At 43.2% G+C, this 15,303-nt stretch overlaps 1 protein-coding gene across 4 annotated transcripts in view; it reads left to right on the forward strand.

Moving 5' to 3' along the window:
- The window catches only part of LOC112252459 (prominin-1-A), a 37,595-nt gene that overhangs the window by 1,146 nt on the left and 21,146 nt on the right, over positions 1-15,303 (forward strand). For all 4 annotated transcript variants that reach the window (XM_042322493.1, XM_024423704.2, XM_024423698.2 and 1 more), the window contains 2 exons: positions 7,032-7,356; positions 13,019-13,083. In XM_042322493.1, coding sequence (XP_042178427.1) covers positions 7,113-7,356; positions 13,019-13,083 — 309 coding nt within the window. In that variant the 5' untranslated portion in view covers positions 7,032-7,112. The remainder of the gene's footprint in view (positions 1-7,031; positions 7,357-13,018; positions 13,084-15,303) is intronic.

The raw sequence follows: 15,303 nt of genomic DNA on the forward strand, positions 1-15,303 counted from the left end.
GTGGTATAGCCTAAGACAGAACTATGCTCTCTAGAAGGATGCTGTGCCAATGTTTATAGATAAACAGGGAAGTATGATGCCAATGTGTGTCGCACAACATGGAAATACTTTACACATGAACAAAGGTAGGACACATTTATCAGAAGTTGATCACCAGCACCCCTTACCCGTGGGCACAAAAGCAAAGAAAGTAAAATATATGAAAATAGCACTGAGTGTACAAAACATTCTTCCCTTTTGCCCTCAGAACAGCCTCAATTTGTCTTGGCATGGACTCTACAAGGTGACGAAAGCATTCCACAGGGACCCATATTGACTTCCCACAGTTGTGCTAAGTTTGCTGGATGTCCTTTGGGTGGTGGACCATTGTTGATACACATGGGAAACTGTTGAGAATTTTTTTTAAACAGCTTTGCAGTTCTTGACAAAACTGGTGCACCTGGAACCTACTACCCTACCCTGTTCAAAGGCACTTCAATCCTTTGTCTTGCCCATTCACCCTCTGAATGGCACACATACACAATCCATGTCTCAATTGTCTCGAGGCTTAAAAATCCTTTAACCAGTCTCCTCCCCTTCATCTACACTGACTGAAGTGGCTCAATAAGGGACCATAGCTTTCACCTGGTCAGTCTGTCATGGAAAGAGCAGTATTTTATACATTCAGTATATATATATATAAAATCCGTGGAGGCTGGGAGACTCACGGTATAGGTGCGGAATGCACGGAGACCACAAAGTGTGCTTCAAAAATCATCAAAGACTAATTATTTTAACCTAATGCATTTAATAAAAACATTTATAGTACAATATTATGGGGAATGAGAGGGCTACTTACAATGTTGGAAAGGGTGAAGGTGTGAAGGTGTGAGGCATGAGTTGAGGTGTTCAGAGGCTTGACCAGTGCAGGACAGGATTTTACTGCAAAGACAACACAAGACACTACACAGTTAGACAAAAGAGCTAAGAATGAGTTAGTCAAAGCAAGGAGTAAAATTGATGATGTGTAATAATGTGATTGATTCTACATATAGTAATGAGAGAAAATTGATAGGGGTACTCACAGTGCTTTGAAGGGAAACATTCAATGTCCCAGTGGATGAGCGGGCACATCAGACGTCGTGCTTCAGTTCATGTCAGAAGAAAGTTGACAATGGTATTGGAGTGGAGTAGTCACCCCTTTATCAGGGAACATGAGGGGACTTATCTGCTATTTGTATTTACAGCTACATTCCTTTACAGCTGCGCCATCGTAGGTTTGAACAACGAGTTTCTCTATGAAGTTAAACTCAGACATCTCAAAATTCATAAAGTCAAACAGACTGCGCATCTTGCCCACTTGGCACAAAGTAGCCCAAGAAACGTTCCTGAATAAAGCCTTGATCATCCACATACCTGACAATAACTGACAACTGCAAGCAGACTGGTGGCACCATAGGTCGCAGAACGGTGGGGCAATTTTTACCCCCTGGGGCCTGGGATTTCTCCTTATTTGTTTACCAAACTAGGAAAAGTATGGACCCTATAAGGTATGACAGTGATTAATCAGTTGGAAAAAAGTTTTTCTATGGGCTATGATGGAACCAGTTTTTGATAATCATGGTTTAAAAAAAACTCCTGGCCCTGGGGGGGATGAAAACTCTCTCAAACTACAGCTACCTGATATTTGTTCATATAAATTATATTTAGACTAGATTAGGAGGGGTATTTCCTCTACCCAGATACATAGACATTGCTTGTGTCTGTCCGGAGTGAGTATGTGTTATGATCTTTGCTAAATAAATACCGGAGGAAAGTACAAAACCTACTTGAGAGCATGCAAAAAAATGTGCTGCGTCAACCTCTCTAATCTAACTTTTAATGGATAATGCAATGGAAGCTATCAAATCATTTGGAATTGTTTGACATCCCATTAAAGATTTAAAGCATCGTAATGTGCAATTACAGGTGGCTTGATGATAGGCTCCCTGTTAACCAGCTATACATTTGATACCAGTCTGGTATTGATTGCCCTCACCATTTTAATCCTTCTTCATGAAACTGATCTCAGGTAGAGGTCGACCCTCGCTTTTAATTTGCACCTTTTCCGTGTACCCCAGAGAATGAAAGGGGTTCTTCAACAATGGAACCCCCATAATGCTCTGTGGCACAATCCCAATACAACACACTACGTTCATTCTCTGATCCTACATCTATGATTGGATGGACATGTCAGTTCATATTGCAAAAGCTTTGATTGGTTGGAGGACGTCCTCCGTAAGTGGTCATAATTACCATGTATGTCTATGGAAGGGTGTGAGGCCTAACAGCCTCCTAGATTTTGTATTGAAGTCAATGTAGTCAGAGGAGGACCGAAGCTAGCTGTCCTCCGGCTACACCATGGTGCTAGCCCAGACAGTGCTGTTGAAGTTACTGTAGACCTTCATTGCAAACAGTATATTTTAACCAATTATTTGGTGACATATGAATATATTTAGCATAGTTTTATCTAAAAATAACTTTTTATGTTTCACTATTTTTAAGAAATTTCACTGAGGAGGATGGTCCTCTCCTTCCTACTCCGAGGAGCCTCCGCTGATATACACTACCGTTCAAAAGTTTGGGGTCACTTGGAAATGTCCTTGTTTTTGAAAGAAAAGCAAATTTTTTTGTCCACTAAAATAACAGCAAATTGATCAGAACTACAGTGTAGACATTGTTAATGTTGTAAAAGACTTGTAGCTGGAAACAGCAGATTTTAAAAAAAAAATGGAATATCTACATAGGCGTACAGAGGCCCATTATCAGCAACCATCACTCCTGTGTTCCAATGGCACTTCATGTTATCTAATCCAAGTTTATCAGGCTAATTGATCATGAGAAAACCCTTTTGCAATTATGTTAGCACAGCTGAAAACTGTTGTGCTGATTTAAAGAAGCAATACAACTGGCCCTCTTTAGACTAGTTGAGTATCTGGAGCATCAGCATTTGTGGGTTCGATTACAGGCTCAAAATGGCCAGAAACAAAGGACTTTCTTCTGAAACTCGTCAGTCTATTCTTGTTCTGAGAAATGAAGGCCATTCCATGTGAGAAATTGCCAAGAACCTGAAGATCTGGTACAACACTGTGTACTACTCCCTTCACAGAACAGCGCAAACTGGCTCTAACCAGAATAGAGGAGTGGGAGGCCCCGGTGCACAACTGAGCAAGATGACAAGTACATTAGAGTGTCTAGTTCGAGAAACAGACGCCTCACAAGTCCTCAACTGGCAGCTTCATTAAATAGTACCCGCAAAACACCAGTCTCAACGTCAACAGTGAAGGCGACTCTGGGATGCTGGCCTTCTAGGCAGAGTTGCAAAGAAAAAGCCACATCTCAGAATGGCCAATAAAAAGAAAATATTAAGATGGGCAAAAGAACACAGACAATGGACAGAGTAACTCTGCCTAGAAGGCCAGCATCCCGGAGTCGCCTCTTCACTGTTAACGTTGCACCATGAATTGTCACTGTCGATAATTCTAATGTTATAACTTCTAATAGTAGCTGTATCCACTGGCAAATTGGGAGAGAGAGTGAGGTGATTGCCATCTAAGAGCCAACATATTTTTCTTGCTGCAGTGCTGCCTGGCAGCAGTAATAGTCTCTGATTAATTGAGAGATTCAAGGAACTATCATTGTTAACATAGTAGATGCAAAGCATTGAATATTTACATTTATGCACTTTGAAATTAATTTTGTAACTTTGTCCCAGAAGCATTTAACTGCAGGGCACTCCCACACCATATGACGGAATGTGCCTACATGATTTATTGGACACAGTAAACATTTGGGAGTTGGGGACAATTTCATCATAAAACGTTTCCTTTGTGTTATACAGTTTGAACAAACTTAATGTATAAATTGATAGTTTGGATTACGGGATAACAAGGTCATATTTTTCCATATTTTGTTCCAATTAAAGGGTTATTCAGATTCACTTAGAACTGTGGATCATACTTTTTTAATGGCTAGCTCAGAATATAAGCTTTCCATAAGTTGTTTAGATATTACAGAGATCAGTCCTGTTGGGAGCCCAGATCATTTATTTATAAATCCCATCATTGGATGGTTTGGTAGTTGGGCTTCCCAAGGGACTCCATAGGCCAACATTGCTGACCTAAGTTGTAAATATAGAAAAAAGGAGTTAACTGGTAATGTGTACCTTTCAAATCTTGGAATGTTCTCAAACCATTACTTCCATGATATTGGCAAGGGTACGGATTCCACATTTGGACCATTGGGGGAATGCAAAAAGACACCCTCCAGATTGCAAGACATTATTGTGAAATATTGGAGTGTGGGTATGCCATTTCGATTCCCAGAGATTGTGTGAGCAATAATAGGACCAAAGTGTAGTTTACATTTTTTAAGGGACATATCAGTGAAGACCACCACTTCCAGGGCTATAGGAAACACCATATTTATCTCTATGGGAAATGGTGCCGGAGGGGATGGCTGCCATTTTATGGGCTCTTAACCATGCTTTTTTTTTTACATTCTTTGTAACTTATTTTGTACATAATGTTGCTGCTACCGTCTCTTATTACCGAAAAGAGCTTCTGGATATCAGAACAGCGATTACTCACCTTGAACTGGACGAAGAATTTTTCTTTAACAAGCTGGATGAGAGGCCCTCATCCCCGTCATTAGCAGGAGAAAGAGACGGGGGTATCGCGGAAGGAGATTGGCATGCTTTGCGAGGATCCCGCGACGAGAGGCTAATCTGCCTTTGCCATCGGTGCTACTGGCCAACGCACAATCGCTGGATAATAAAGTGGACAAACTACAAGAACGTATATCCTAACAATGGGACATTAAAAATGGTAATATCTTATGTTTCACCGAGTCATGGCAGAACGACGACATGAATAACGTACAGCTAGCGGGTTATACACTGTATCGGCAGGATAGAACAGCAGCCTCTGGTAAGGCAAGGGGTGGAGGTCTATGTATATTTGTAAACAACAGCTGGTGCACGAAATCTAAGGAAGTCTCGAAGTTTTGCTCACCTGAGATAGTTTCATCTACAGCTTATCATGAAATACTCTATCTTCCAAGAGAGTTTTCATCTAAATTCTTCGTAGCTGTCTATTTACCACCACAAACTGATGCAGTAGTAAGACCGCACTCAATGAGCTGTATACGGACAAAAGTAAACAGAAAAACGCTCATCTAGAGGCTGCGCTCTTAGTGGCCGGGGACTTTAATGCAGGGAAACTTTAATCCCTTTTACCTCATTTCTACCATTATGTGAAAATAGTGGGAAATTAACTCTAGACCACCTTTACTCCATACACAGAGACACGTACAAAGCTCTCCCTTGCCCTCCATTTGGCAAATCTGACAATAATTATATCCTCCTGATTCCTGCTTACAAGCAAAAATTGAATCAGGAAGCACCAGTGACTCGGTCAATAAAAAAGTGGTCAGATAAAGCAGATGCTAAGCTACAGGACCGATTTGCTAGCACAGACTGGAATATGTTCTGGGATTCCTCCGATGGCACTGAGGAGTACATCACATCAGTCACTGGCTTCATCAATAAGTGCATCGATGACGTTGTTCCTACAGTGACTGTACGTACATACCCCAACCAGAAGACATGGATTACAGGCAACATTTGCACTGAGCTAAAGGGTAGAGCTGCCACTTTCAAGGTGCGGGACTCTAACCCGGAAGCTTATAAGAAATCCTGCTATGCCCTCCGATGAATCATCACACTGTCAAAGCGTCAATACAGGACTAAGTTCGAATAGTACGACACCGGCTCCGACGCTCGGCAGATGTGGCAGGGCTTGCAAACTATTACAGACTACAAAGGGAAGCACAGCTGAGAGCAGCCCAGTGACACGAGCCTACCAGACAAGCTATATTACTTCTATGCTCGCTTCGAGGCAAGTTAACACTGAAATATGCATGAGAGCAGCTGTTCCGGATGATTCTGTGATCACGCTCTCCACAGTCGATGTGAGTAAGACCTTTAAACAGGTCAACATTCACAAGGCTGCAGGGCCAAACGGATTACCAGGACGTTCCCCCGAGAATGCGCTGACCAACTGGCAAGTGCCTTCACTGACATTTTCAACCTCTCCCTGTCTGAGTCTGTAATACCAACATGTTTCAAGCAGACCCCCATAGTCCCTGTGCCCAACAACACTTAGGTAACCTGCCTAAATGATTACCGGCCCGTAGCACTCACATCTGTAGCCATGAAGTGCTTTGAAAGGCTGGTCATGACTCACCTCAACACCATTATCCAAGAAACTCTAGACGACTCCAATTTGCATCCTGCCCCAACAGATCCACAGATGATGCAATCTTTATTGCACTCAACACTGCCCTTTCTCACCTGGACAAAAGGAACACCTACGTGAGAATGCTGTTAATTGATTACAGCTCAGCGTTCAACTTGATCTCTGCAATGGTAAGGGTAGGCAGCAACACATCTGTCACGATGACTTTTTTTTTCTTTTTTTCCACACCTTTAGTTAAATAGGCATCCACTTTAGAAGAGAGCAATGCGAGTGATTCATTTACCCGTTTTAATTGCAAATCGAGGGCAGAGATAATGTCCTTACGAACAATCTATCGGATAGTAGCGGCCAGCTCTTTCTGTTGTCTGGTGGAAGCCGCCATGTTCCCACAGGTGAATTGTGGATGGACAGATTATGCTATCTGATGGAGTGAAACCTGCAAAAAAAAATATTATTAAACAATGAACGTCCTACACCTTTAATATGGGGTTAACAATTTACATTTTTATAAAACAATAGTTTTGCAACAGAAAGACACGATAAGGCATATCAATGCATGTCACCAGAACTGGAAACCTGCTTCACTTGTGGTCACATTTATGGTTTCCCTCAATGCTAGTTTTCTTACAATTACAATATGTATGCATTTACTTTCCAGGACCTGCACCCTTTCACAACATTCTCTTTACTTCTGTGTTTATCTCCGTATTTGTGTGTTTCCACTCTCACCTCAGTGTCTCTGCTTTGTGTTTGCAGGCCCATCAATAGAGATATTGCCACTCTACATTCTCCAGCCTTACCCTAGCCCACCTTCCAGCCCTATCTCTAGTTGCAGTGATGGGAGCATGTAGGAGTGTTTGGAGGTTGGGGGGCTGCGCCGGGGTGGTGTTGGCCTGGATCGGGGCTCTGTTGCTGGGGTCCAGCTTGGCCCTGCCTCTTCCTGCCACCTGTCCTAAGGGAGTCTCTCCCTTGAACCTGATCCAAACACAGTACCAGTCAATCCCAGGAGCAGACGCAGGCTTCATGTCCGGGGTTGTCCAGTCCTTCCTCCACACCGTCCAGCCCAACCCCTTCCCCAAAGGTCAGTCTCGGTGCATCCATGTGGTCAAAAGTAGTGTACTATATAAAGGGAATAGTAAAAAAAAAACTGTAGCATAATTGGACAACGCTGCTTTTCTACAGCAGTGTTTCGATCATATTGAGCTCATTCTGACCTAGCCAGGTGTGTGTAGCCACTATGTAAATCCCATATAAATACCTAGGCTTTCACCCATTTGCAGAGGGATTTCTGCAGAGAGCATCTTTAAGTAGTGAGTGGACAATATTCCACTGTAGTCCAGAATCTTTTTCACCTTTGTTATCGATCCTAAATGACTATTACTTCAGAGCTGGCTCAGTTTATTTGTGACTGCTTCCTTGTTAGAGCTAGTAGTGATTCTGATGGACAAACAACAGTGAAGGCCCCTTAGGTACACAGACACACACACACACACACACACACACACACACACACACACACACACACACACACACACACACACACACACACACACACACACACACACACACACACACGTGGTGTGTGTTAATTAGCCATTGACCTTTGCTCAGGTGAATCTCATCCTAGATCAGAGAGCTCACGATTTTCTGAGCAGATTGCAATGCACAGATTGGATAGTGATAGTCTCTTTTCATCATGGCTTCTAACCCTTGTTTGCTCATGTTTTGGTTTAATGTTTGGATAATGACACTAGTATTTGTGTTATGACAAGAAAGGGGTGGTTTATAGAAGATAGCCCTATTTGGTAAAAGGCCAAGTCCATATTATGGCAAGAACAGCTCAAATAAGCAAAGAGAAACGACAGTCCATCATTATTTTAAGACATGAAGGTCAGTCAATCCGGAACATTTCAAGAACTTTGAAAGTTTCTACAAGTGCAGTCGCAAAAACCACCAAGCGCTATGATGAAACTGGCTCTCATGAGGACCGCCACAGGAAAGGAAGACCCAGAGTTACCTCTGCGGCAGAGGATATATTCATTAAAGTCAGCCTCAGAATTGCAGCCCAAAAAATGCTTCATAGAGTTCAAGTAACAGACACATCTCAACATCAACTGTTCAGAGGACACTGCATGAATCAGGCTTCATGGTTGAACTGCTGCGAAGAAACCACTACTAAAGGACGCCAATAAAAAGTGGGCCAAGAAACACAAGCAATGGACATTAGACTGGTAGAAATCTGCCCTTTGGTCTGATGAGTCCAAATTTGAGATTTTTGATTCCAACCGCCATGTCTTTGTGAGATGCAGAGTAGGTGAACGGATGATCTCCGCATGTGTAGTTCCCACCGTGAAGCATGGAGGAGGAGGTGTGATGGTGTGGGGGAGCTTTGCTGGTGACACTGTCTGTGATTTATTTAGAATTCAAAGCACACTTAAACAGCATGGTAACCACAACATTCTGCAGCGATACGCCATCCCATCTGGTTTGTGCTTAGTGGGACGATAATTTGTTTTTCAACAGGACAATGACCCTCCAGGCTGTGTAAGGGCTATTTGACCAAGAAAGAGAGTGATGAAGTGCTGCTTCAGATGGCCTGGCCTCCACAATCAGCCGACCTCAACCCAATTGAGATGGTTTGGGATGAGTTGGAACGCAGAGTGAAGGAAAAGCAGCCAACAAGTGCTCAGCATAGGTGGGAACTCCTTCAAGACTGTTGGAAAAGCATTCCAGGTGAAGCTGGTTGAGAGAATGCCAAGAGTGTGCAAAGCTGTCATCAAGGCAAAGGGTGGCTACTTTTAAGAATCTAAAATCTAAAATATATTTAGGTTTGTTTAACACTTTTTTTGGTTACTACATGATTCCATATGTGTTATTTCATAGTTTTGTGATGTCTTCACTATTATTCTACAATGTAGAAAAATAGTAAAACTAAAGAGGTGTGTCCAAACTTTTGACTGGTACTGTATATCTGGGTCCAGGATAAAGTGACTAATGGGGCAATTGAAATCGGCGTGGGGGCAACATTTTGGGGGTTCTTGCATTGGAATTATATTGAATCCTGCTTATATCACGTTATACTACAATAAACCTAAAGTTCAAAAGCACAGACTCCAAGATAATGGAATGCTTTTGAAGTGACAGTCAGGTTGTCACGAAATCTCCGCTGCGCTATATCAGAACAATGGACAGTGACTTGTGCCGTACACACTAAAGTAAGGCTGTTTTGGTCAAGAAGACAGGCTAGAAGATAGATAGGCTGTTTGTAATAGCTGTCTTACCAAAATAATCCAAACGAAACGCTGAAAGTAGTAGCCTCATGCATGCAAACAAAAATAATGAATAGCAGTTTGACTTAGAATACCGACACAACTGCGAATGTGAACGAACGAATGAATGCGAACTGAACAAAACAGCCGTACCAAGTAGTAGTAGGCCTAGTAAAACAAAATGTCAGATCGATAAAGGCATGACACAATCTATATTTAGGCTAGTTACATTAACAGTAAACAAATGCAGTAAAAAAAATGCGAATGGAGATCCAAATAACCAAAACAGCCTACAACCTACTACAGTGGAATGCAGCCATGCACAGTTGTCTTCCCAAATAAATAGGGCTATAATGGCCCGCTTCAAACATGGAATATAATGCCGCTCGCTCATGAGTTCAGTAACACGTTGTGATACGGCAAAACACACTTCTGTAAATCAAATTCGACACACGTAAACAATTAAGCAATGGCCAGACTACCATAAACAGGTTTCCAATATGTACAGTTCCATGTACCACGAAAACCAATTGGCTACCAAGAAAACCCCAATAGAATGTCTAGTTATTTGATTAAACATACGATCTGTATAGCTATACCCTGGGGCATCATTTGGGATATTGCGTTGGAATTATATTGAATGCTGCTTATATCACGCTACAATGAACATTAAAGTTAAAATGCTTTTGACCAATAAGTAACAGGTTGGCGCAAAATCTCCGCTGCGCTCTATCAGCACCATGGACAGTACCCTACACACCAAAGAACGATTTGTATTAAAACTAACCAGCTGGATTTGGTCTTACCTTTTCAGAACAGTTGCTGCCTCCTTGATGCTCTGTGGATCTTCCTGAGTAATCGGTCATTCCATTCTCCCCGAAATCTTCTTGAAAGATCCGCCTCAAATACCAGTTGGCGTAGTTGAGCTTTTCTCGGGTGTATCATGCTTCTTCTGTGCTGACGGAACACATTTGTCAAAATGGAAAATGAGTTCTCGCATGTAGCTTCATCAGTGACAATCTCACTCATGAGCCCTATGATTTCATTTTGAAAATCGCGTGATGTTTATGTGACATTGTGGGGTATGGTGCTAAACACCATGACAAGTTCCTTGTCTATTCAGAGAGTATATTCCATCATGGACAGAAAATGTATACTGCCCCCCTCTCCTCTTGACTCTATCGCGTCCAATAGTGGTCGCTGGTCGCTCAGTGGTCGCTGGTTTGAAACAAGACACTCAATAATGTCCACAGTCGCCGAAACACATACATGTGATTTCTTAACACGTGTTGACATCACAGTACTCACAATGCAGTGCATTTCAAAAGCTCTTTGTTTGATGCGTGCCCAGCGAATCCTTTGGTACTATCAATAGCATGCTTCCAGTTAGAATACCCGAACTGGGTGAAGGCCTTGTTTGCGTTAGCATTGGACACAGAACTTTCGACGTGGGAAACCAAATGTTGCATCTGCAATAACCGAGTATTCCAGCCACTCTCCTCGTGTGAACCAGTTGCTATTAAATGAACGTTTTAAAATAGAAAACCTTAGGCTATGGTAGGATTATAGGCTAACCTGGGCTTGCTCCTCTGTTCCAAGGAACAGTCGGCGGTGGAGCCATTATCCTGGCGGCATTTGTGGAAGAGAGGGAAGTCTCTGCACTCGGAGCTAGCTGGAGCTCGCTAACATCATCGCTGCTGGGCTTGGCAGCGGCCTCGGTGGTTCGATACTGCTGCTCATCGCTCTCCATTGGCTTTATTTGGGTACTTTGGCGCACCCAATTTATGATATCCATCGTGGCACTGGCAGATTAGCTGGTTCGAGCTAGCTAAATAGGCGAAGGCTAAGAACACTAACGCTTTTAACAGCTGGATAAGAAGCGAAATAAATTCTGTAGTGGTGTGGTGTGTGAGACATAGTTGACTGAAGCTGCTTCAATGGTAAACTTGACCCCGCCCTTATAAATCAAATATTACAGGCGGAGACGTATCACTTTATTCCCTTAGCCTACCACAGATGAAGCGTTTTTTACAGTTTTTATTGAAACCCAAAGGGATCATACATAACCTGCCCCAGTGGCTTTCAATAGACCCCCTACACACCGCAGCGCACTCTGTCCATTGTGCTGATACTGTCCATTGTGCTGACACAGTGCAGGGAGATACAGATTTTTCACCAACCTGTCAGTCAATCATTTGGAACTTTTTTGCTATTTTTTTTTTTTATATAGGGACATAAAACAAAAACTGATGGGGCTAAGCTCCCTAGTGGAGCCGGGTACACCCTCCTCCCTCTCTCTGTCATTCTCTCTCTGTCACCCTCCCTTTCTCTCTATGGCTGAATGCCTGGGTATCAGGATTCAGAAGTGGATTACTATTCTGTTCACTAAGTAACGTACATGACAGTGTACCAGTTGGAGCTTTAACACATCTTATGGCACGCCAGCTGGATATCTGCTTTCAGGAGATGAATAAAGAAATGGAGAGAGACTATGAGAAAGTGGAGTTTCCTCTTTCCCACCTAGACGATAGAGCTCCTCTGAAGTTTCTCTTCACAATGCCAGCTGGTGTTGTGTGAATAATAACCGGCTATAAGTGCAGGGTTAGACAAGACAGTGGAGTAGGAACAGTGTGGTAGTCTCAGTTCTCACATCCCTGGTATGGTTACTAATGGTTTCCTGATCTTGAACCTAGGTTACATCTAAAGAACATACAGTAGGTTTGATTTCTGCAAGTAAATGAAATAATGATCGAGAGTAATTGTATTGTGAAGGTGTGAGATCTCACTGTTCTCAGAGAGAATGAGGGAGAGAGGGTGATGAAGAAACTGAGGGCGAGAGAAAGTGAGAGGGAATGAGAGAGATATCTAGGCAGTTGTACAACTGAATGCATTCAACTGAAATGTGTCTCCGCATTTAACCCAACCCCTCTGAATCAGTGAGGTGCGGGGGACTACCTTCCTCGACATCCTCGTCTTCGGCGTGCTGCCTTGCTCAGGGGCAGAACGGCAGATTTTTACCTTGTCAGCTCTGGGATTCGATCCAGCAACCTTTCGGTTACTGGCCCAATGCTGGCCCAATGCTCTAACTACTAGGCTACCTGCGAGAGAAAGAGAGATCGAGAGGGTTGATGTAAAATGTGACTCCTGATCTCCATACAGCCTTTGACAGTGTGAGGTCAGATCCTCTCACATGAACAAGCCAGATGATGTTTCTATGTTGAATATATTTTTGTGGTGATATCTAATCATTATTGGTTGAATGTTGGCTGATGTTTAAAAATATATATTAATTGAACCTTTTATTTTATCAGGGAGTCATACTGGGACCAAGGTCTATTTTACAGATGAGCCCTGAATTACATAAATTAAAGAAAAAATACAGAATGCAAGCAGAAAGAAAAACATGGTCATAAAAAACAAACGCATCCAGATCCTCCTCCTTTCTTTCTCTCCCTCTCCATTCTTCTCTCTTAGATCTGCTGGTTAAATTAGTGGAGAAAAGTGGCAATATATACAATGACAAGAACACCATCAAAGAGGTAAGAAAAAATGGATGCGTGTGTGTGTGTGTGTGTGTGTGTGTGTCAACTTGGTCGCTAAATCCAGAGAAACTACGGACCATGTAAAAAAACTGTTAGTCTCTAAATCCGTCTTGAAGGACCACTTAAAAACGGTTGGCTGTGAATGCCCTCACCCGCTATATACTTATATCTGATTAGTTTGGTTCTGCCCTCTAAATCAAATCAAATCAAATTTCATGTGTCACATACACATGGTTAGCAGATGTGAATGCGAGTGTAGCGAAATGCTTGTGCTTCTAGTTCCGACAATGCAGTAATAACCAACGAGTAATCTAACATAACAATTTCACAACAACTACCTTATACACGCAAGTGTAAAGGGATGAAGAATATGTACATAAAGATATATGAATGAGTGATGGGACAGAACGGCATAGGCAAGATGCAGTAGATTGTATCGAGTACAGTATATACATATGAGATGAGTAATGTAGGGTATGTAAACATTATATTTAGTGGCATTGTTTAAAGTGGCTAGTGATACATGTATTACATAAAGATGGCAAGATGCAGTAGATGGTATAGAGTACAGTATATACATATGAGATGATTAATGTAGGGTATGTAAACATTATATTAAGTGGCATTGTTTAAAGTGGCTAATGATACATTTTTTACATCAATTTCTCCAATATTAAAGTGGCTGGAGTTGAGTCAGTATGTTGGTAGCAGCCCCTCAATGTTAGTGGTGGCTGTTTAACAGTCTGATAGCCTTGAGATAGAAGCTGTTTAGCAGTCTCTCGGTTCCTGCTTTGATGCACCTGTACTGACCTCGCCTTCTGGATGATAGCGGGGTGAACAGGCAGTGGCTCGGGTGGTTGTTGTCCTTGATGATCTTTATGGCCTTCCTGTAACATCGGGTGGTGTAGGTGTCCTGGAGGGCAGGTAGTTTGCCCCCGGTGATGCGTTGTGCAGACCTCACTACCCTCTGGAGAGCCTTACGGTTGTGGGCAGAGCAGTTGCCATACCAGGCCGACAGGATGCTCTCGATTGTGCATCTGTAAAGTTTGTGAGTGCTTTTGGTGACAAGCCGAATTTCTTCAGCCTCCTGAGGTTGAAGAGGCGCTGCTGTGCCTTCTTCACCACGCTGTCTGTGTGGGTGGACCAATTCAGTTTGTCTGTGATGTGTACGCCGAGGAACTTAAAACTTAGTACCCTCTCCCCTACTGTCCCGTTGATGTGGATAGGGGGGTGCTCCCTCTGCTGTTTCCTGAAGTCCACGAACATCTCCTTTGTTTTGTTGACGTTGAGTGTGAGGTTCTTTTCCTGACACCACACTCCGAGGGCCCTCACCTCCTCCCTGTAGGCCGTCTCGTCATTCTTGGTAATCAAGCCTACCACTGTAGTGTCGTCTGCAAACTTGATGATTGAGTTGGAGGCGTGCATGGCCACACAGTCGTGGGTGAACAGGGAGTACAGGAGAGGGCTCAGAATGCACCCTTGTGGGGTCCCAGTGATAAGGATCGGCGGGGTGGAGATTGTTACCTACCCTCACCACCTGGGGACGGCCCGTCAGGAAGTCCAGTACCCAGTTGCACAGGGCGGGGTCGAGACCCAGGGTATTGAGCTTGATGACGAGTTTGGAGGGTACTATGGTGTTAAATGCTGAGCTGTAGTCGATGAACAGCATTCTCACATAGGTATTCCTCTTGTCCAGATGGGTTAGGGCAGTGTGGTTGCGATTGTGTCGTCTGTGGACCTATTGGGGCGGTAAGCAAATTGGAGTGGGTCTAGGGTGTCAGGTAGGGTGGAGGTGATATGGTCCTTGACTAGTCTCTCAAAGCACTTCATGATGACGGAAGTGAGTGCTACGGGGCAGTAGTCGTTTAGCTCAGTTACCATAGCTTTCTTGAGAACAGGAACAATGTTGGCCCTCTTGAAGCATGTGGGAACAGCAGACTGGGATAAGGATTGATTGAATATGTCCGTAAACACACCAGTCAGCTGGTCTGCACATGCTCTGAGGACGCGGCTGGGGATGCCGTCTGGGCCTGCAGCCCTGCTAGGGTTAACACGTTTAAATGTTTTACTCACGTCGGCTGCAAGTGAAGGAGAGTACGCAGGTTTTGGTAGCGGTCTGTGTCAGTGGCACTGTATTGTCCTCAAAGCGAGCAAAGAAGTTGTTTAGTCTGTCTGGGAGCAAGACATCCTGGTCCGCGAAGGGGCTGGTTTTCTTTT

This window comes from Oncorhynchus tshawytscha, linkage group LG01, assembly GCF_018296145.1.
Source record: "Oncorhynchus tshawytscha isolate Ot180627B linkage group LG01, Otsh_v2.0, whole genome shotgun sequence".
In the NCBI taxonomy this organism is placed as follows: Eukaryota; Metazoa; Chordata; class Actinopteri; order Salmoniformes; family Salmonidae; genus Oncorhynchus; species Oncorhynchus tshawytscha.